Genomic DNA, 22,645 nt, shown 5'->3' with positions numbered 1-22,645 from the left:
TTGTTTTTCCTTTATTAGAAATAAAAAATGCAGACTACTTAAGAAACCTGCTCTGTATTAATTGTATCCTGTGTAGATGCAGAACTGTCTCTGACTTCCTGAAACAAGCCAGGCCTGCGAGCTGCGTGACTGCAGTCCAGTGGCGGACTGGGATTCAGCACTGCTGTCCTATCAGCATGAGATGCACAGCAACGTTTCTAAGCAGGACCCCTGCTAGTGGGACTGGGTAGAAAAGTTCCTCCTTCCATTGCCATTGGCGCTGTTGGGTTTGTTGTTCTTCAGTGACTCCAGCAGGCTCTTTATCCTCTCGCTGGCAGGCTCCCTCTTCCTCCTCTTCTTGCCCTTGCCTCCAGTCTGTGAGGCAGAGGGGAGCAGCAGAGCAGCCAGTCCCCAGGGCTGAGCTCCTGCCCCTAGCGGATGGCTCATTCCGTCTTGCTGTAGAATCCAGGCGCTGTCCCTGGCCAGCGACACAAACCTCTCCAGCTGTGTCTGGTTCACGTTCTTACTCACATTGAGGGGCTGCTCAAACGGGTTCTGTATGTGCAAAGGGGAGACGTCGGGCTTGCTCTGCTCCTTACCCTGTAAATGTACAGTACATTCAAGTCATTGTGCTAGTTCAATAATATTTAGTATACAGCTATGGCCAATAGTTTAGCACAACTTGAATTTTAGGATTCAGACAAAAAAAAAAGTAAAACATATCTGAACATAATTTAGATATTTTATTTAACATTTATTTAACATCACCTAATCAAAGAAACTATACATTTATCTACTGAAATGTCAGAAATGTCAGTTTTTTGTTAAGTATATGGACAACTACAAAGCAGAATGTAATTCAATATGTTAACGTACCATTATTCAGCAGGTTTCATTCAACTTTATGAAGCAAAATGAGTTAATTCTATAAGGTGATGCAAATCATTTGGCCATAGCTGTATTTAGGGGTTATCAAACTTTGACATAACCTGTTGTATATTTCCCCCAAAAAACGTGGGATTTTATAATGAAGCAAGAATAAGTTGATATGAAAATATGGGATATCCAGTTTTTCCAGAACATCCCTTAAAACACACTTGTTGATAGATTTATTTTAAATGACCAATAACAACATAAAAAATAAAGTAACCAATTGCCATACAAATCTTTTAAAACATATCAGCATGCATACATTAGAAACAAAAAAAAAAAACAGTTCAGTCTCAGTTTAAAAAAACAATAAAATAAAGCGCCACCCTGTGTTTACAAAAAGAATATTCATTATAACTGTAAATCAGGAACTCCAGTTGTTCCACAGGCTGGGAACTCCAGTATATGATAGAGCTGTACCATTCCTGTAACTGAGTCCAGACACAATACACTTTGTATTGCATTACAATGTCTGAAGGACCAGCTATAAAAGTGCCTGCTTTGACCTCCAGTCCTGGTTAACTGGAATGGAGTGGCTTGTCAGTACACAAGGTCACAGAGTGGAATCCCTCCTGGGGATAACATGTACAGATCGACAAGTGCAGGGGAGTAATGAGGTGTTCCTGGAATTGCAGATCTCAAGAGAGGGCCTTTCTGCCTGGCTGACATTGAAGGTGAACTGAGACGTTTAGAGGAGCCTTAACAACGTGACAAATGAACAAATAACTCCACCTATTGAAATCTACAGCACAAAAGCACGCAAGTCCAAAACGAACTGCAGTAGTTTTTGTAGCGTGTTCTTGTTTTTAAAAAGGACAGGAATTCCTTTGAAAGACTTGGAATTGGAATTGATGAAAAAGAGAATGTTAATTAGAATTGGAATTGTGAACTGATTCTAAAAGGAATTGGATTTGAAAAAAAGGAATTGACCCCAACCCTGACTTCAGTAATGTGTATCATATTGTTACTTATGCCTGTATTACAAAGAAATGATCATTCTCACTTAAGATCTATAAAGTATACCAGTATAAGAAAGATGCTTAATAAAAAGAAAAACCCCAGCAGATGAAAACATTTGATCTCATTATGTCATCAGTGAAACCGCAGTTCGATCACTCTGCACTTAGATCTCCAGTAACTGGAAAAATCTAACCGGTATCAAAACATCACCACGATAGCTGTCTTTTGTCCTTTTGGATGCCTGAAACATATTGGCTTTGTGGGGGTTATATGAATACGGTGCTTGTTCAGAGTAAAGGACAATGTCTCTGGTAATAGGCAGGTTTCACGAGAGATTCCCCTTGTAGTTCTGTGACCGTGCTCCAGTCCTGACCTGAACACACTGAGCCAATCAGCCTCTCAAGAATTGTGCTGAATTGTTCTGTGGTTTTGTGATGCTCACCGAGGCTTATTTTGTGACCTGAGCAAAAGGTATAAACGGCAATTGAATTAGCCTGCTGTGCTATCTAGTGTGCTTCTTTTGAACCCTTAAATATGGTTCCTACTTTGTGATTTCACAAGATGAAATATGGTTTTCTCAGAAGTTCTCTGTTGAATAGTTTTTTTTTATTGGAAATATATAAAGAACTTACCTTTCTAATGTTGATAGACATTTTACTGAAGGAAAAGTTTCCATAAAATTCAAAGAATTCCTTCAAAAGTTGTTCTACAAAAGGGAAAAAACACAACATCAAGAAAGACAGTAATTACATTTTATATTTTATTAAAAAAAAGGTAGCTTTTTCTTTTTTAACCTACCTAGTGTCTCTGTGTTCTCCGTAGTATTAATTCTGTTGATGTTGCTAACAAATGTACAGTCATGTCCTTCAATAAGTTGTTTATCAGTGGGACCTAAAAAACAATGTAACAGTGTATTCAACAACAAAGTAATAGTGCATTCAACACCAAGGATATATTTTAGCCCAATTGTTTCACTCCAGGTTTTCTGACCAGTTTGCTGCTGTTTGAACCAACTACTAAATCACAATGAAGTCAGTTTATTACTCACCTCACTGCATTTATAATGATCAGTTTCCTTTACTCATAAACTGATGTTTTTCATTGTCGTTTAAATAATAATAATAATAATAATAATAATAATAATAATAATAATAATAATACATCTCTTATCAATAATTTGAAATTGCCTAAAAAAGCAAAACATTCACGGAGTAACAGTTATATCCTCCATAATTAATAAATAAATAATATTGTTTAAAAATAAAATGTGGTTATTGAAATAAAACAAAGCTACAATGTTAATGGGTCTGTAGTCAGTAGCTATCCAGCAGCACTGGTTATACTTATAGTATGGTACTTAGCTTGATTCATGGGTTTGCAGTGATCCTCAAGCACTCTGTCGAAACTGACGGGTTTCATTTGTTGTTGAATTGTTGCTGTCTGTAGCAGATTAACTACTAGAGTGTATTTTGAGATGTGAAAGCATGTTTAGCATGCAGCTGGTACAGCAGACTAGATGCACTTCTGTGATACTGGAACTGACTTTAACAGTAGATGAACCATCAGAAAGTTTAAAAAAAAATATATATTAACGTCCCATTCACAAGTCCTTCAGTTTGAGCACTTTGCTACATAATTTGCTACAACATTTACAGTGTTCAAAAGTTTTACTGATCAATAAAAAATCATACACCTGCCCTCGGAAAAGAAGCACTTGTGTAAAATCTATGCAAGGCTCACCTTTGCTGCCACAGGCAGCTGTGTCCCAGGTGACTTGCTGGTATTTTAAAGAAAGGCCAGTTTAAGTATCTTGCGATAGTTAAACCAGTAGGAATAAAGAATTACTTCTGAAACACTTTTATATTTTGATACAATTCTTTTTTTTTTTTCATTTAAATGTGATATTGTGGCTTTATCGTTCTTATTTTTTTAACATGCAGAGCTAAATAACTTACTCCCCCTGAGGATGAGATGGTATAATTTATCTATTTTTTTTTTTATGGAAAAAACAACCTTAAGGTAATTTTCAAAATAAACTTTTTTTTTTTTTTTTTTGTTATGCAATACATGTTCTACTGGACTTTTCTCATTATTTCTTTACCCCAATTAACTGCACTCATGTTCACAAGAATGAGAAGAAAGCATGGGAATGCTTGTATGGAACACAACCATTTATACACACAGACAAGTTAGTTTAAAGTCACAATATTTTAAGAACATTTTAGGATTAATCCTGACAATAAGATGAAGTAAAAATACTTCCAGTTATTCAAAAGCATGTGCAACACACAGGAATCAGTCACTACAGCATGTTAGTGTCTGTCCTATTGTGCAAGAAAATCGGAATAAAAAAACAAACACTGAACAAAAAAAAAGGACACAATCTTGGAGTCTAAAATCAGTGGCTACAATGTCAGGGGGTTGCATAAGCATGGTGTTAACTTTCAATGCTCTACCAATGACACACCGCTCTGTATACCCTGATGATACCCTGGCAGTATCAGCCTTAGCTGATTACTTTATTGATGTGAACAGGTGGCGGTTCCAAATTGTTTTACAGTTAAACTCTTATAAGACAGTTCTGTTATTCAGTTCTCAGCTGCAACAACATCTCTTAAAATAGATCTGGGCAATTTGACCACAAACATAAAAACGGAAGTGAAAAATCTAGGGGTCTTATTTGACTCTGATTTATCTTTTGAGTCGCATATCCGTAATGTCACCAAAGTGTCCTTTTACCATTTTGAGAAACATTGCTAAAATTAGGACATTACTCTCTTTGTCTGATGCAGAGAAACTAATTCATGCTTTTATTCACACACGCCATAAATACGGAGGCTGTGTGGTCCAGTGGTTAAAGAAACGGGCTTGTAACCAGGAAGTCCCCGGTTCAAATCCCAGCTCAGCCACTGACTCTGTGTGACCCTGAGCAAGTCACTTAACCTACTTGTGCTCCGTCTTTCGGGTGAGACGTTGTTGTAAGTGACTCTGCAGCTGATGCATAGTTCACACATCTTAGTCTCGTATCTTGTAAAGCACTTTGTGATGGTGGTCCACTATGAAACACGCTATATAAAAATAAAGATTATTATATTATTATAAATCGCCTGCAGCTGCTAAATAATGCAGCTGCTAGGCTTCTCAGCAGAATGGAAGACAGACCATATAACACCTGTACTGGCTCCCTGCACTGCCACCTCAAATCAGAAGTGGTACATCAGCTGAAAATTTGAATTTTAAACTGTTTCTCTTTAATCTCTACACAAATGATTATATTTTGATTTTCTTCTGTGTTTTATATTTGCTTTTTAAAACTGAATTCTAACTCTTGTTTTTCTTTAATTTCCATACACATGACTTGTATTGTGATTTTCTTCTGTTTTGTCCTGTACAGTGCTTTGATATATTTTTTGTAAGGTGCTATATAAATTAAGTATTGATCGATTGATAAGCATGTTAAATTGGCAGTGTGTGTGTTACCTACAAAACATATCAGAAGTATCCAGTACTATTCTTACCTGCTAGGCCTTTAAGCTGGTCTAAGGTCGGGATGATGGGAGGGTCCCTCTTCTGCAGAAAGAAGATGACCATCATGGCGAGGGAGAAGTTAGTGATCCAGGCTCCCGGAATGCTGCTGGTGATGGCGTGAGCACGAGCCCAGCACCGCACTGTGAACACCAGCGCCCTCACCCGCGCGTCCAGGGAGCCGTACAGGTACAGCAGCTCCGAGCTCTTAATGGCTATTCTACAGGGACAGAACACAGACACAGCTCAGGTCAGACGTACTGTAGAATGCCATTGACTATTAACTTAAGGATGTGTCAGCTTTTCAATATGGACGCCGACACATTCCTAGTTGAAACACAGGGCCAGGTTAGACAAAGGGTCCACGCACTGGCCTTTTACTGGGTGCCAGGGATTGTGTCTGGCTAAGATTAGCAACAAAAAAAATGCAGTGGTCTCTCTTGAGCAGGCTGAGACATGCTCACTAAGCAGTTTCAGATTGGCTTAGTTTACATTTGACAAAATGTTCTGTATATTGCTCAAAAAAGCCCCCTTTGTATGCTTGTTTATTCTTTTTGGTCAAAGGTCAAAGTCACTTGTCAGGGCTACTTTCAACAGGTCTAATAAAGAATTGCTTGGTACGGCTTTTTAACTGCTGAAGTCTTGTGAATATATGGTACAGCTTACGAACTATTGCCATGCAATAAATAAATAAAAAATGTAGTCAATTGGCACGGCTTCTTAGCGTGAGAAAGCTATTTACCCACCATTTTTAAGAGCAGATTCTCGTGACAACAGAGGGAATCTGGAGTTTCTAAACTGCATTAACCCAAGCCATTGATTTTGAATACATAAATGAATTCAAACAGTGAAATGGTTTCACCATCATTTTAATTCTGTTTTCTATTTTTTTATTCGGCTTCTCTTATAAGAATGTAGAACTCCCTGGCAGATCTTAAATCACAAATCTGAGAAAAAGAAGAAAAGTCTTCCGGAAGTGCTAGGGGGAATTGGACTCCCTGCCGTTCTGCTGTTAGACAGTTTAGCTGAAGATTAAAGTAACCTCAAGCCGCCACTACAGCTAATTGATTTATAATGTACAAGTAGCAGAAGTAAAAGGACATTCTTGAGGGAATAAGAGTGCTGTCAGCTGCAAGACAGAGACAGTCAGAAAAGCTCAGACTCTATTCCTGTAAATCTGCAAGACAGCAGCCTTATTCCCCTGACATGTGCCTCTCAACTTCAGTTACAAACATTCAAGTAATTCACCAAAACACACTAAAGGTACTAGCCGCAATGTTTCTCTACTTTAATTGTTTCTAGCAAACTGCATCATTCACAATCAGAATATTCTTTTGTTTCGTAATAAGATTAATCTTGTAAGAAATCATGATTAGGAACCCCCCATCCCCCTGGTTTGCATTAACCATCTGTTTTGGGGGGTTGTCCTAGTACAGCCATTGAAACAGTAAGAGGCTGATGCAATTCAGAATCTTTCCCCACTGCTCTAAAATGCTCTTTTTTTAAAAACAAAACAAAACAAACAAAAAAAATATGTGTAAGATTAACTTCTGTGCTAAACTGCATTTCCCATTTTTCATCAGCAGGTGGCAACACATCTCGAACATCCATGTAAGTCAGTCGGGCAATATTTGACTGCAGTCCACCACACACTGTTGTAATTAAAATAGAAATGTCATCACTGAAACTGACTGAGGTCTTAAACCCTTTAACAGTATCAACTGAAGCCATCAGTACAAGTACTAAACTAAGGGCAGCAGTGTGGAGTAGTGGTTAGGGCTCTGCACTCTTGACCGGAGGGTCGTGGGTTCAATCCCAGGTGGGAGACATTACTGCTGTACCTTTGAGAAAGGTACTTTACCTAGATTGCTCCAGTAAAAACCCAACTGTATAAATGGTTAATTGTATGTAAAAATAATGTGTAAAAAGTACATAATTGTATGTAAAAATAATGTGATAACTTGTAACAATTGGATAAGGGCGTCTGCTAAGAAATAAATAATAATAATAATAATAATAAACTGAATTCACTTTATTTGAAACCTACAGTTGAAAAACATGTTTAAAGTTTGGTCTACGACTGTATAAGAGTTGAATAATAGTTAACAAGTTTTTGTTCTGATGAAGTACCAAAAATACTGCTTGGATGGATTTGATACCTTGACACTTTTTTTGTAAATAAATTGCCTGATTCTGATACCAAACCTCCATAATACTTGTCGGGGTGTAAAATGTGATCAACCACTTTTCTTGAAAGATTAACCTTATTTATTATTATTATTATTATTATTATTATTATTATTATTATTATTATTATTATTATGAATAATAATAATTTTCATTGTGTAATCCATTACTATACATGACATGTATGTCCTCGATGTAGCATTTATTCACATGGATTGCTTCAATTGCCTTTTCCACCTACAACCTGCATGTCAGTTTTTACATAATCTACAAATTACCCAACGACTTCAGCATGGTTTCTGCCATGCAATAGTGAACACAGGTTCATTGCCTTGCTCTCCGTCGATGCAGTTTGACTCCGGAAGGGTTGACAGAGCTGGTTTCTACTCTTCTCTCGGTTGGCATGGCCGTACCTGTTATTGGCAGTGAGGTCACATTGGAATCCAGAGGGCTGATGAGCGAATCGCACCAGAGGGCAGCGTGCGTTCAGGATCTTCTGCACTCCCACGCAGCCCGGGCCAAACTGGTCGATGCATTCCCCGATCACAGACAGGATTTTCTGAGTGGCTGCCCTCTCTGAAGACACTCTCTTCATCTGGTATTCCAGGGTAAAGGGACCTGCTGTCTAAGATAAGGCACAAAGCACGTTTGTGAATTATACATGGTGGCGCTGAAGGGAATTACTGCATAGAGGTATGGCTGTCTCAGACTTGCTAGTTAAAATATAAAAGTAAACATCATTTTGATTATTCACAAATGCTTTATTTAAAAATATTTCAATAACAATGTATTTGTGAATGCTCATGAAAGGGGAAGTTACAACCACTTGGAGAGCTTCAGCATAGTTCAGCATCCTCACATGCTGAGATTGACAATTGTGCTAAATTGTGTGGTGGTTTTGCGTTTTACCACCAAACTCGTTTTACTTGTGAAACCAGGGCCTCTGGACGTCTAAAGCTTGTGGGTAATGAAATAGGGCCAAACAATCAAAACAAACAACATAAAAGTTTCTCAAAGTGAAAGAAAATGTTGCCGTAGGTCTAGAACTCTGCATATTTGCTTTCCATTAAAAAATGTCTAAGGATTTTATTAACAACCTTTGAAGAGCTTCCTCCTGGGTGCATAATCAACTATATACCTTTCCTCTACCTGCAGTTTCAAGTAAGATTTAGTTCTCAAATATGTACATTTAAAGTGTGCAATTGTCTGAACAGTTTGCCTATAAAATAACTGAACAAACTGACACTTATCACCTGTAGTTTAATCATTAGAACTGGGCAATCTAGGACCACTGAGAATCCTAATGTGTAAGCAAGGGAAAGCATTTTCAAATGGTCAGTAATGTTTGTAAATGCATTGCCCTAGGAGAAATTGAAATTAGCATTACAGGTTCTGAAACTGGACTTGCATAGTACAATTCTGACTGTATTCAGTGAAAGGCATTTCCATGTTTATCGGACAGACTGTTCCATAAAGGAGAACTAACTCCCACATAATGAAAGGGTTGAACAAACTGTGTGGGAAGATGGGGGAATTCCTTCATCAATACGAATGAGACATTTTGCTTACACAACATGCCATGCTAGTGAATATGGAAGTCAAGGGGACCTTTCCAAGCTGCAGTAAAAGATGACACTTAGTGCCCACTCACAATGGTATCCTTTCACTTGTAACTGTAACACACCGATAAGTTTTCTTGTCTGTCACAAACAGCTTTTGGTTTGTAACTGTTTATTTAAATAAATAAAAAATAAATCTAATCACACACACACAAACAGAAAACAATAAAAACTTCCCTCTAAACAACGTGCATCCTGTTTGCATGTTTGTAAGTGGTGTAACAAACAGGAACTGCTCATTTTGGTTAACCAAAGCTCTTCCGTTAACGTAGACTACCATAAGAAATTAGGAAAAAAAAAAAAAGATACCAGTCGCGGGTGAATAAAAACGCATACATTGTTCATTGCACATGTTGGCAACAACACCAGCTTTACTGTAAATGTTAAAAGGTTGTTCCCCATTTGAATGAATGCCCTTTTGGCGTAAAATGTCAATCAAAAAACAAGAAATCCCCAACTGTAAGAAGCTGTGCTGATCCCATCAATATAGCATGATGCTGGCAATATATTTTAATATATTGGTAGAGCAGCATCTTGTTACAAATTCACATAGATTACTCAAAATTGCATAAAATGAGTTCCAAAATATACAGCAATCTCTGATGATAGTCAAGCCAATGAAGGGCAGCAAATAGCGGTTATCTAGAGATAGTTAGTATTGAAAAACATGACCGTGTTTGTGGCCCAGGGATATGCACGTGGACACAAGCAGCAAATACAAGCACTGAATGAATTACAGTAGATGCTGAGCCTGGGCTGGATAAACGTAGCTCTAAATATTAACATAAAAAGAGCCAACATTAAAGGAAAAAACAAACAAACATGAGATAGATTAATTTAACATCTGTCTGACTTTAAAAACCCTCCCGCATTTAATACTTGTGCAACACTCTATTGAAGAAAATTGAATGAGACAGTGGATTATTTCTATACCAGATGATCCAGCTACATGTTCCCATTAATCATAATAATAATAATAACAATGTACACACAAGGAACATAATAAGGCTGTAATTCCTTCAAAGGTTTCTGGTGACATATAAACCACAAGAGCACTAGCTCGAGTGATTTAGCAATATCACCAGAAACCCCAGATGGAATTACAGCCTTATATGTAGTGCTGTGGTCTATTTAATTTGTTATACAGTAGTCTCCGCATATAGGAACACCTCCTAAGAGAACACATTGCCTAAGGGAACACCCTTGTGATGAAAAAGATGTTTACCCATTGTAAATGCTCCGGCTAAAGGAACATCGCTTAAAAGAACACCTTCTTGGCACTGACATCGTTAAGTACTGTTTTGTAAAAAAGCGACTTGTCATCTAATTGGTTTACAAAATCTTTCCAGAACCGCCATCACATCACGGAATTGTTTTGCATTTAGATTTCCACGAGTGCACCGCATCGCTACAAAATGGCATGTAAACAAACGGCAAAATGTGACGCCGTTTCTCTTGCTATATAAAGTTTGAAATTGTCGAGCTCTTGAAAAAAACCTGAATCAGACACAAGTTGCCGAGCAATTTGGTGTTTCCCGTTGTGGTGAGTTGCTTCACCACTGTTAAATAACATGCATGTCTTGTATATTGCTGCTGCATTTTGTAACATGTGGAGGGGTGCTGTGCTAATTTAGTTTATTAACGTTAAGTTAACCCTAAGTAACGCCCATTATTTTTGCCTCTGCCATTGTGATAGCCTGAAACACACCTGCCAGCTAATTTCATAGTACATAGCGATTTTTGATCGTGTTGTTTTGCTTTAGTTTTATTAACATTAGTTTGTCTGTTACTTGATGAGTTTATTATCATACACGTTTTACTTATTTCTGTTCATTTCATATGTTGCTGCACGTGCGTCATGACTAGTAAATACACATGTATTTACTTACTTATTGCTTCATATTGTGCAAACACTTCAGCTATAAGAACACTTTGCTTGCTTCCCGAGGGGTGTTCTCTTAGCCAGAGACACTGCAATACATGGTGGAATAATAAAAAAGGGTTGGTTTTGGTAGCAAGATTGTTTTGTTGTGTACATGTACTGGGAGTAACAGAATTAGTTTTGAAAAGCTGATGTTAGACGACTGAACGTGGCGAACGGCAACTTAACTACTAGACTGTTAACCGAAATAGTTTACCATGTATTATAATAATAATAATAACCTTTAGGAACTACAGTAAAAGGTGACACTTAGTGCCCACACACTGGGATATCCTTGCGCAAATGTAACTGTACAACACCCATAGGCTTTCCAGACAATTTCAGACTTATAGGTAATCTAGTTGCATAATCTGCTGTAGATATAACCCAGTATTACACAACAGGTTCACAGCATGATATTTGCAATCTCATAGAAATGTTTTGTACCTCACAGGCACAGCAGCCAATTGCTTAATGCAAACAAGGGGTAAACCGTCTGTTTGAATGAATATGACACCCACTCTATGCTAGCATGTTAGCTTTGGCATCATATAGCTGACGCAGAAGAACTAATAGTTAGCCAATAGAATCCCTGAGCTTCCAAAGCAGAACAATGAATAAACTCTCTCTGCACCTCATATTTAGCACATGAGCCTTTATTACGTTTTAGAGCTATGTGACAGGGTCTTCCTCGTGTCACGCGTGTGGGTAGCCGCTGTTCAAGCATACAGAGACAGACGTGGTGTTGTTGAAAACGCCGGCACAGGCGCGCAGGTTTTATTCACAAACAAACAAACAGAAAACGAAAGTAAAATAAATGTGGTCATGTGACGTTACCAGCGATGGTAACGCACAGAGGACTAGTACGTCAAGCTGTACAAAAAGTGCAAAATAAAACACAATACCACAAACTATAAATCAAAGGTGCCGTGAAAACGGCAGGCCTTGCAGCAGCCCTGAACCATCTCCCGCGGATGTTTTTAACCTGACGGACACTCGATCAAGACCCGCCCACCTGCTGATTGAGGTCCAGCCCAGCCAATCACCTGCTGCCCTTCCCCTCAACCAAGCCTAGCAGGCAGCAAGTCTCAATCGAGCGTCCGTCTGTAAACAATAATTCAATCAAACAAATCAACTCCCAAAACGACACAAAATAAACCCATTTCCCCATACAAATGATATCAACACTAAATACACATATGCAGGGCAATCGCCCTGCTACAAGCTATTACACAGGATGGACCCATTTTGCATGATTTGTGGCTTTTGTGCAAGGAACAACGTGTAAGGGAAGTGGTTACCTGTAAGTGTAAAGACTAGCAGGTGATTTTTCTACCACTCTTGAGTTACTTTGTAATGACAAGAAATCATACGGAAATGCAGCTGTTATCAAGGCTAAAAGCACTTCTTTGAAAAGAAGAAAACTTCCCCTTGGAGACTGGTCTCATGAAAACATGCACTGCACTGTGAAAGCAAAATACCTGAATCGAGACGAATAATCATATTGATGTGATTAACCAATAATATAATATGTCTGCTGCCTAAAACATAACTAGCCTCATAAACTTAAGTAGCCTCATGCTAAGCTTTTTTTTTTTATATATATATATATATATATATATATATATATATATATAAACGTGCATCATTGAAAACATGAATAAAAAGGCAATTGCAAAACAGCCATAAAAAGCAGAACTGAAAAAAAAAACAATCCACATCAGCAATTGTGTCTGAAGGTTATGTTTCCATGTAAGGATGGGGCGGGGTGCTGTAAGTCAGTTGGGGTAAGCATTTCTCAGAATTTCAAAAAATCTAACTCAGAAATACTTGTAAATCAAGGGTGTGCAACTTTTGAAAAAAACTTCTTGTCCAAGGGACAAAAAAGTAGAATATAACTTGTAGGATTGTGGTTTTATTTAACAGTGAACATAATCAATCAATCAATCAATCAGTGATTAACAGGGGATCTAGCCTTGCGGGCTTGCCTGGTTCACTAAATTCTTCAAAATGCACAAAAGGTTCCCAGTGACCCGACCTCACCTCAATAATTTATAATGTTCCTTTCAGTGCAGTTTGGAAAACATTTGCTAGTAAATTTAAGTAACATACTAAGAGTACTACTATAATAAGCAATACTTGGAGTTATTCAAATATAAACAACATTCTTTCCCTGCACTAATCTCAATGAAAAATAAATACATACATGAATTAATAAATACACATTGCATTGAGATTTGCAGTCTGTATTTTATTTTAAAATAATATAATATTGTACAGATCTCATATATAAGTATTTAATTTCTATCATAAACATATTTGTCAATCTTCATGTTTTATAGTTTCACAAATCGAGGGATTGTGCTTGTCCAATAAATAACTAATATCGCTTCTGTTCAAATCTAGTAAAAAAAATAAAAAGAAAAAAGTTTTTAATTTTTAAATATAGCATTTAAAACAAAAACAAAATATGTAAATATGGTAAATGGCAACCTAGGTTAGCAACACTAAAATTGAAAGAAAAAAAAAAATCATAGATTTTTTTGTAAGGGAAAGTTTGTCTTGAAATGCTTCTAAACAGTAAACTAAGTTTTTTTAAAAACATCCCAACAAAGTACACACTTTACCACAAAGTTTCTAATCCATTAATAGTAATACCTCAGCGACTATGGTGATTTTTAAATTTTTTTTGTAACTTTACTAGATTGCTGCATTTAAATGTCACGTTCATGTACTAAGAAAGCATTATCACTTATTTGCTAATTTACAAAAAACATAAATAATACCTTAAGTTTAAAAGATTAGTCTGTGCCTTGCCAGAGGCTCTCTTGGCAGCTATTTCTGTGTTTCTTTGTAACCCATAGAAGACCAGCTAGCCAATCAGAAGCGATAGGGGCGGGATGTAAACACTGTTTAAAAAGTTTGTGCTTCGGTGCTAGACTTCCACAAATCCATTTTCAGAAACTTGCATGGCTCTCTAGAAATATACCCGGAGTGCCTTTCTAGCAACAGAACGAACATAGGAAAAATAAATAAAAACTATTTGTCCAACAATCTTTTTGTCCCGGGCGTCAGGCGATATAAATTGCACACCCCTGAGAATTACAAATGCCATCGTAACATCTATGAATAGTATAACATACAATGAAGTTTACACTATAAAAAATACTGGAAATTGTTTACAAATATGTTTTAAAGTTATATTTAAAAAACTTAAAAAGGAGCAGCACTTGGGCAGCTTCTTGTTTTTCTACATGTTAAGTTTCTGACACTCTGTATATAGTCTCGAGGTGCAATCTCTCTTCCTAGTTTCCAATTTAGAGGTTAGCTTTTTAGGGTTTTTCGTTTTCCTCCTCCCCTCCTCCTCCTTTCGTATGTGCCTTTGCATCAGTTCTCTCTGGGGGGTAAGTGAACCTCCCTTCCCCGACCTTAGGCAAGCTGCGCTTCCTCAACCGTATTCAAGGGAGGTTCTCACCGCGTGAGTCAGAGGGGACCCCCGGCCACACTATCCTTTCGCAGCTCATGCACTTATCTTACCTCATTGCATTGAGGTGCTATCCTGTATTAAATATTTCGGGACATGGCCCGCTTTAATCTCTCAGTGCTCGAGTCCCAACTAACCCATCTATTCTTGTTCTTTACAGGTTCCCTGAGGGACGCTCCTCCGCTCCCGGCTTCGGAAACCGCAGTCTCACCTCATTCGAGGGCAGCACCACATCGGTCAGTTACTATTATTTCCTTTCAGGTCTCCGCGAGACCTATTCTCGCCCCGTGAGGCGGCTCTGTCGCAGCAGAGTGTTTCTCATGTTTTCAGATCCCTGGGGCCTTAGCCTTCAAGACCAAGCCCTCTCCTCCACAGAGGACGGCTCTCTGGTGGGGGATCTCTTTTCTATCCAGACCGTAGTCTGTTCGGAAGTTCGGGCCGCAGTCCACTTCTCTAAAGTCAGGTCCCTTCGCCTGTTACTATCGCACTCATACCTCCTTTCTGCCATCTCTGTACTACACTAGTCCCGGCAGCCGCCCTGTGAATTAAAAGGCAATTACAGTACATTGGCATTTGTACCAAACAGTGTAAACCAGGTCAGTGACCTAAACTCAGACCTGCATGCAGAGTCACTTTCCTCTTAAAAGGTGATTTATTCTTTATGCTGTGAATTTACTCAAGGACTTCAGAAGTAGACCCAAAGTGCAGAATGGGCTTTGAGTATTTGTATTGCAAAGTGGATTCACAGCTGGGTACACATCTGTAAGGGAAAGTGACTCAAGTGCAAAATGGACACCAAACAGAATTTCTTTTTAACCTGCTTTAAGAATTATTACATTAAACTGTAGGGTCTTAAATATATTTTAATTTAATTCAGTAATTCATGATGAAACTCAATTTTAACAAGACTACAGAATGTGTTTAATTTGTTTCACTGTATACTCAGCCTAGAATAATTAATATCAAATTATATTTTCAAAAGTGAATGATTTAAAATACTTTTTTGTATGTATTTATTGATTTTGTTAACATGGACATGACTATAAGCTTTAATATTGTAGCAGTTTCACCACATCATTCTGGGAATATATTGGTCAGTTTATTATAACCTACTTTGTATCAAGAACATTCGCTCATACAGGAAACTGGATCGCTCTGTACTCGGTTTCCTGTATGAATCAACATGAATTCAACATGAATTGTACAAATGTTAAGTCATACCCACCGGCCCACCCCGCCATTATATTAGGAAACTGACTGTACCTTTTTTGATTTCCTTCCACTGATACCATCCAAGTCTAGAAACATATCCAAGTCACAACCTAGCTTCCCAAAGCCGTTTACTGATGAGCCAAATAGCTTCACAGTGCATTCAGGAAAATAGGCAGCTGCAATGTCTTTCAGTAAGGAACACACCAAGAAACGGAGGCGAACATTGTCTTCAGTCAACTGGTATGTTTCAGTTAGGGTATACAGCTGTTGATCTATCTAAGATTTAAAAGAAGAGACAAAATAAGCTTGATAATGGAACAGTCCTGGCATTATTCATTCCAGAGCTAAACTAAATATTTTCTAACCCAATGATGTGTTCACAAAATACAGCATATGATATACCTTGTCCTGTTGCTGGTAGCTCTAATTTTGTATTAAAAGCCATGGAAAAGGAAAAAATGTCACAGAAATAATTGTTTACTATTGTAAAAGTAACTTAATAAGCAGGGGTTTGGTGCACAGTTTAATGTGCTTGAATAAGCCAGTAATAGTGCTTCTTGACCTCCAGTGAACACAAGCCTCCGCTTTGAAACCATTATTTAGAGTTAAATACTAATAAGTTAGCCAGGGATTCTATTGGCTAACTATTAGTTCTTGTGTGTCAGCTATATGATGCCAAAGCTAACAGGCTAGGACACAGTGAGTGTCATAAGTGTTCATTCACACAGGCCCTCACGCACTCAAGGTGTTTTGTTTCTCATTTCGTAACATTAACATCCGGTCAAGAATAGGAGTTAAAGACTGGCGATATGGCCCTTAAATTCCTTACAACAATGAGTATGTGCTGATAATCATCTATTAATATATCTTACAAGAGTGCTGGTGGCCATTTGGTCTACTGCTGATTAAACACCTGAACAAGAAAGTAAAAGTAAGAGCTCTTACCGTGTCAGCGCCTGAAAGCCTCTGAACAAGTTCATTGATAGGAATGGCAGATTGTCTTAGGCACTGAATAGATGAAGGGACACTTGATAGGTCACCTGGATTGTTCAGTTTTAAAGAGACAAGTCTAGACTTGAATGGCACAGTAGCTTCATGCTGAATGCTTGGGATGATGGTCCACTCTTGAAGAGATGCTATACTTTCTTTCTTTGAAAACTCCACCAAAGCATAAGTACCCTAAAAGTAAAATTGAAAAAAGGTGTAAAAATGCAATGCTTGCAAGACAGTGAACAGCAATAATTCTTTAAACGAGTTAATGCTTTATTTTGTGATCCATCTTGTTATTTAAAATAAAATGTTTGAGGAATTTTTTAAAGAACAACGGGATTCCACCTGCAGGTATTGTCACCATCTGTATGTGTTTATAAAGGAAAACCTGATGGAAGGTTACATTTATTATGCACGGGTTAGGAGATACAAACTGTTACTGTAATACAAGTGTTAGACCACACTTACACTGTAGTTTAAAGGTGACTGTAGATGTGTCTGTCATCATAGTTAGCATTCTGACAATTTACATAATGCTCTGTGTAACCACAAAAGTGTGTGTTGTCATGTTGTGCTTTTTAAAGGCTACGTCATTACCTTGTTTCCCTGAATCAGAATGTACCTCCACAAGAAAGCCTGGTTTTATTTAAGGTATTTTTTTATAACATACAAAATAGTATATAACTACGAAATACAAAAATGATATTACTGTAAGTATGTCATTTAAAAATATATAACACATCTCTTAATTAGCACTTTTCATCAAGAGATAAATCTGCAGTATTTATATATTTTCTGGTTTTTCCCCATAGTTAATACTTCCCATTACCTCCAGGATGAAAAACGGTATGGCACAATATTAATCAGTATTAGGGTAGATAATGATGAACCTGCTGCATAAAATGCCAAAGATGGCCACCAGTCAGCTTTAACATATTGGTCATCAGACAATACCGTTTGAGAGACATTAATTCAGCTGTTTTTGAGACATGGAGGTATTGAGAAAAATCTCAAAGATTCCCAGACAGCTATTACAGATGGGAGGTAGAAGTTAAGGTTGCTCAACAAATCCTGCATTGGTGATTTGTATACCCTCCAAGTTTTCAGTCAATGCAACAGATAAACCCAGAGATGCACCGACAACCAAGCAGCAATGGGATAGACTGCTCTTTGGACTGCTGGAAATCTTTCTTTCCTCAAAACCTTTCTTGTACTAGTTCTTGTTTTTTATTTCAGCCTCCGATATTTTTGTTTCTATGTAGCAGAGTGATGTATCCTTTAAAAAGTGGATTCATAATTTTGTACATGCCAGAAAGTTTTACTTCAAAAGGCTTGATAGATGGGGTGAATCTTTGACAAACCAAGACACACAAGGGTCATTTCAACACAACAAATTTAACAAAACTCATTACCTGGTAAGTGTCTTTATTAGAAAACCAATATGTTTCTAATTTGCAGTATCATTGGACCAGTGGTTCAGAAGAGAAGGAGAGAAGGAGAGGGGAACAAATCAAGTCTCTGTCTCAAATAGATCCCAAGACAGTTTGAATGTCCGGGCACCTGATCAAAATGGGTCTGGTCCAATAAAGATGCAATTTGAAATTGAGAGGGTAATGAGTTTTGTTAAAATCTGAGACATTACCGTAATGTCAGGCTTCTGGCAACTACTGCTACTTGCTGATATTAAAATGTGAGGTCTTCATTCAATCATACATGATCCATTTCTGTCCTACTATCAAGCCATTTCAAATAATAACTGGTATCTGATACATACATTTAAAACATACAATACCTCCATATAGGGTTAAATGTAACTATCAATTACTAGATCAGAGTCCACATTAGTACTTACAAAGCTTTCATAGAAGAAGCAGGTATTGATTTCTCCATGGCTTGACAAATGTTTGAGAAACTTTTTCTCATTGGTTTTTGGGGGACAGTTAATAAGAACTGATCTTTCTGCTTGCTCAAGCCTTTCTTCTTGCAGCACATAAAAGGGGTTTCTTTCAGCAATGGTATCTAGATAAAGGCGTGACAACAATTAGTTCAAACAAAAGTTTGTTTGTTTAAAAGTTACAATGGAATAAATAAAGCTACTTTCTCCTTCAAATGCAGCATTATATTTTTGTTTAACACTTTAGCTTAAATTATTAAATTGACTCCCAATGGAAACAAAATGCAAAGACAAATCCACTAATTATACAGGTACAAGATATTTATAAGCCTGCAAGTTACAGAAGTGTCTTTTATCGAGGTTTATAGATCTTTATTATCAAGTCTGAATATCGCTTATACATTACATTACTCAAGAGCCAGCCTGACAACCACGATTTAAGTACGATGCTGAAGTTGCCTACTTATTCGCCTGCCTCTTATTTGCATTCCAGCTTCTTATTCGCATATAGCAAATGTAACACGAATTGAATAAGTAACTGGGGTATTTCGGTGGTTAAAATTGCTGTGGGCCACTTATTTCAAAGCTGATTCTCACAGAGCGGGAACCCCTATGTCAAACATATGTATTTATACCGGCCCAAAACGGATTTTGATACAAAAACAGCGGGCAAACATGGAACAGATAGCAAGTTGGTCAATAACGCAAATTGACTAGGTAACTGGCTTCGGCCACTGCCTTCCTGCCCTTCCGTAACATCCGCTCAGTCAGAGTGGCCACAAAACACAGGGTTATATTTTTAACATGTAGCGCGACTACGTCAGTTCAGTGCAATAATATTTGATAAATGATGAGGCTATTTTTATTCGGATACATAATTAAAATACGGGAAACAATGTCACCAAGAGAAGAAAACACGAGTTAAAGATACATATAAAAGCAATGAGAACGTTTTTATTGGACTGCACGGTTAAAAGTGGCAACACCACATTGTTAAAACATACAAGTGGTCAATTAGACCTTCCATCATAAGATTTATCAAAACGCCACAGTGCAAACTGCAATACTGCACTTTTAAAAAGTGCTGAGTGCAATTAGGAAAGGTACTGTTTGTTAACCAGGTTTAAAATACAGGATTAAACAAAACATTGCAAAAAAAAAACCCACAAACACTTGACACGTTGTCTGTGCAGGGATAGGGAACTTCAGAGCGTGGGAAAATATCTGTATGACAAAAAATCTCTTTGCTTTCCATACCATAGGCTCCAATCAGCCGACAAGCTAAAACTCTTAATTCACTCACGCTCATTGTTTAAACATACACACTATGCCAGCCAAATACTTATCATCAGGAAAGTCCATGTACAGGCTTGTTTCACTTCTCTCTGTTACGGATTTAGGCTTCGAAAAGACGGTAACTTTAAGTAGTCGTAGTACTAGTGCATCAAAATCCGTTTTGGACCGGGATAAATACATATGGGTGACATAGCGGGGTTCCCCCTCTGTGAGAATCACTATTTAAATAAATGGTCCAAAGCGATTTAACACTTGAAATACCCCAGTTACTTACTCAAATTGCGTTACATTTGCTGTATGCTAATAAGAAGCGGGAATGCGCCACCTGTGCCATGTTTGCCCGTTGTTTTTGTATCAAAACTAATTTGGGGCTGGGATAAATACACATGGGGGTCGTAGAAGGATTCCCCCTCTGTGAGAATCAACTTTGAAATAAGTGGTCCAATGCGATTTAACCCCTGAAATACCCCAGACACTTATTCAATTTGCGTTCCATTTGCTGTATGCGAATAAGCTGGAATTCGAACAAGAAGCTGGCAGAATAAGAAGCTGCCGAATAATTAGCCAACTTCAGCATCGTGATTTATGTAGGTTTTTAATTACAGGCATCATTAATAGCGCGCTGGTGTGGCAAGTTGTGTGTGTGTTGCAGAGATTATGAACTAAACAATATACTTTTGACTGTACTGTTTGCAAATTGTATGTTCGCCAACTGTGAATCAATCGAAACTGTGAACTTGGCTCAGTTAAGAAGTATGTTATTATCTTACAGTACACTGTTGTGCTAAAACAACACACAGCAGGCATGTACCGCCGCTATGTTATATTCATCTCTACCTGTTTGGTCTTTTCTTTGAGCGATCTCACTCTTGACTGCGACGCTGCTCGTGTTGTGCTTACTCTGGGACTTGAAACACAAATTATCTATATTCTTCAGTGGTCCTTTCAGTGCCCTCGGCCTCAACCTGCACATCCACAAGGAAGCCGCCATTGCTGCTGTCACCCGAAAGAACACTGCGCAGGTGCGCAAAGCTCCCCTTACGGAAAGACAAAAGTATCAAAACACGTTTTCTTTTCAAACACAGTATGGAATAACAAAAAGCGAACACCCGGACACGTCAGCTTGTTCGATGTGGAACAGGAACAGGTTTTAGTCTTTTCACAAAATCAGTTTGTTCTATTTTTCTGTTCTAGCATTATGGCTGACAGCGATTTGGGAATGTTTTTTTTTCTACTCAGAAAGTTCCAAGCAGTATTTATATCAGATGTAATAAACTATATTATTATTATTTATTTCTTAGCAGACTATAATATTATTATGTGCCAAATATATTAAAATAAAATCTCGCTATACAGTACAGCTCATCAAATCCCGGCTACGTTAATTGTAGTTTTCCAGTACCGCAAGTACAGGTGTAATTTATCTAATAAAAATCAGCAGTACATCTATGGTCACAGGTTTTGCATTACACTAGAATTAACTAATTTTGCTTCATAAAGTCGAATGATACATGATGAATAATGCTATGTTAACATAGTGAATTACATACTCCGCTTTATAGTTTTGCATATACTTAACGAAAAACTGACAACAATTTTAAAAATGTGACACTAAATCTGAAATGAAACAATGTACTATTATGATTTTAGATAAGGTAGACTTTTGCGATATCATTTTGTAGTTTATTTGATTACATGTTAAATAAAATATCTAAATTACGTTCATGTATTTATTTTTTTTCTAAATTATGTCTAAATCCTAAAATTTTGGACCTAACTGAAGCTGCTGGGCGCGGCAGTTACATCCAAAAGTTTAGCATCGCCTCTATGACTATGTCTCACCGTGTGAAACTGTTCGCCCAAACCAGCGGAACACGTTCCACCGCAGGTAGGTTTCGGCAAATCAGTGTCCAGCTCTGTAAGGTCTCACGAGATTACGCCTATAGCTGCACTGCTTATTGCACAAAAATAGCTACCGGTGTGGTGTTATTTTCTGGTACGCGTTAAAACGCGGTACATGTCTTATATCTGTGGTGGAATGCATGGAATGTAACCTCCCATTCAATTTCCCGGCAGATTAATGTTTCTATTGCAACCTGACCACCAAACTTGTTTGAATAGTATTGGTAGGGAATGAAAGGACTAAAAGCTATAATGTTTGTTTGTTTTTTTTTACCTTGAAAATGTCTGATATGCTTATTTCAAATATCCTTGTTTAGGAAAGATGCAGCTAATGAGAAACATGTATAGTGTGTATGTATTGGAAGGAAGTTCCATAATTTCCAGCAGTCTTTGCAAGCAACCAGCAATAACTGTGTTTTAAGTATCGTAACTTGCAAAAAAAAAACCAAAAAACGGAGCTCTTTGGACAGTTTTCACCAGTAACCTTTCATAACAAACCCCCAGAAGTGACGTCTGACAGAAGTACTTTCATTCAGAAAATAGACAGACCTTTGATCCCTTTGATCAGATGTTATTTTCATTGGAGTCACTAACAGCTGAAACTGTTTGCTGTTCTGTGTTGGGAAGGCTGCCTTTGTACAGGACATGTTACCTTGGAAACCGCTGTGGGGTGACGTCTTTGAAGTCGTTATCTTGTGTAGCAGTGTTAGTTTTTCATAACTAAGACTGTTGGACAAACATAGCTA

The 22,645-nt window shown here is 37.6% G+C and overlaps 1 protein-coding gene across 3 annotated transcripts in view; it reads right to left on the bottom strand.

The window, feature by feature from the left end:
* Window positions 1–21,088, bottom strand: part of LOC117399620 (poly(A) RNA polymerase, mitochondrial-like) — a 21,130-nt gene extending 42 nt beyond the window's left edge. The window contains exons 1-9 of one of the 3 annotated variants that reach the window (XM_059023233.1): window positions 20,835–21,088; window positions 18,660–18,826; window positions 16,763–16,996; window positions 15,869–16,093; window positions 7,995–8,206; window positions 5,388–5,614; window positions 2,668–2,760; window positions 2,502–2,575; window positions 1–579 (exon numbers count right to left, since the gene is read on the bottom strand). The exon at window positions 1–579 is cut by the window's left edge and continues 42 nt beyond it. In XM_059023233.1, coding sequence (XP_058879216.1) covers window positions 214–579; window positions 2,502–2,575; window positions 2,668–2,760; window positions 5,388–5,614; window positions 7,995–8,206; window positions 15,869–16,093; window positions 16,763–16,996; window positions 18,660–18,826; window positions 20,835–20,988 — 1,752 coding nt within the window. In that variant the 5' untranslated portion in view covers window positions 20,989–21,088 and the 3' untranslated portion in view covers window positions 1–213. Of the gene's footprint in view, window positions 580–2,501; window positions 2,576–2,667; window positions 2,761–5,387; window positions 5,615–7,994; window positions 8,207–15,868; window positions 16,094–16,762; window positions 16,997–18,659; window positions 18,827–19,164; window positions 19,994–20,023; window positions 20,228–20,834 lie in introns of those variants that run through there. The other 2 variants (XM_059023234.1, XM_059023235.1) reach the window with 2 other exon arrangements.
* Between the last annotated feature and the right edge of the window lie 1,557 nt (window positions 21,089–22,645).

The sequence above is a fragment of the Acipenser ruthenus genome, chromosome 4 (genome assembly GCF_902713425.1).
Source record: "Acipenser ruthenus chromosome 4, fAciRut3.2 maternal haplotype, whole genome shotgun sequence".
Classification (NCBI taxonomy): Eukaryota; Metazoa; Chordata; class Actinopteri; order Acipenseriformes; family Acipenseridae; genus Acipenser; species Acipenser ruthenus.
The sequence above is the reverse complement of the archived record's forward strand: the minus strand, read 5'-3'. Positions and strand labels throughout refer to the sequence as shown.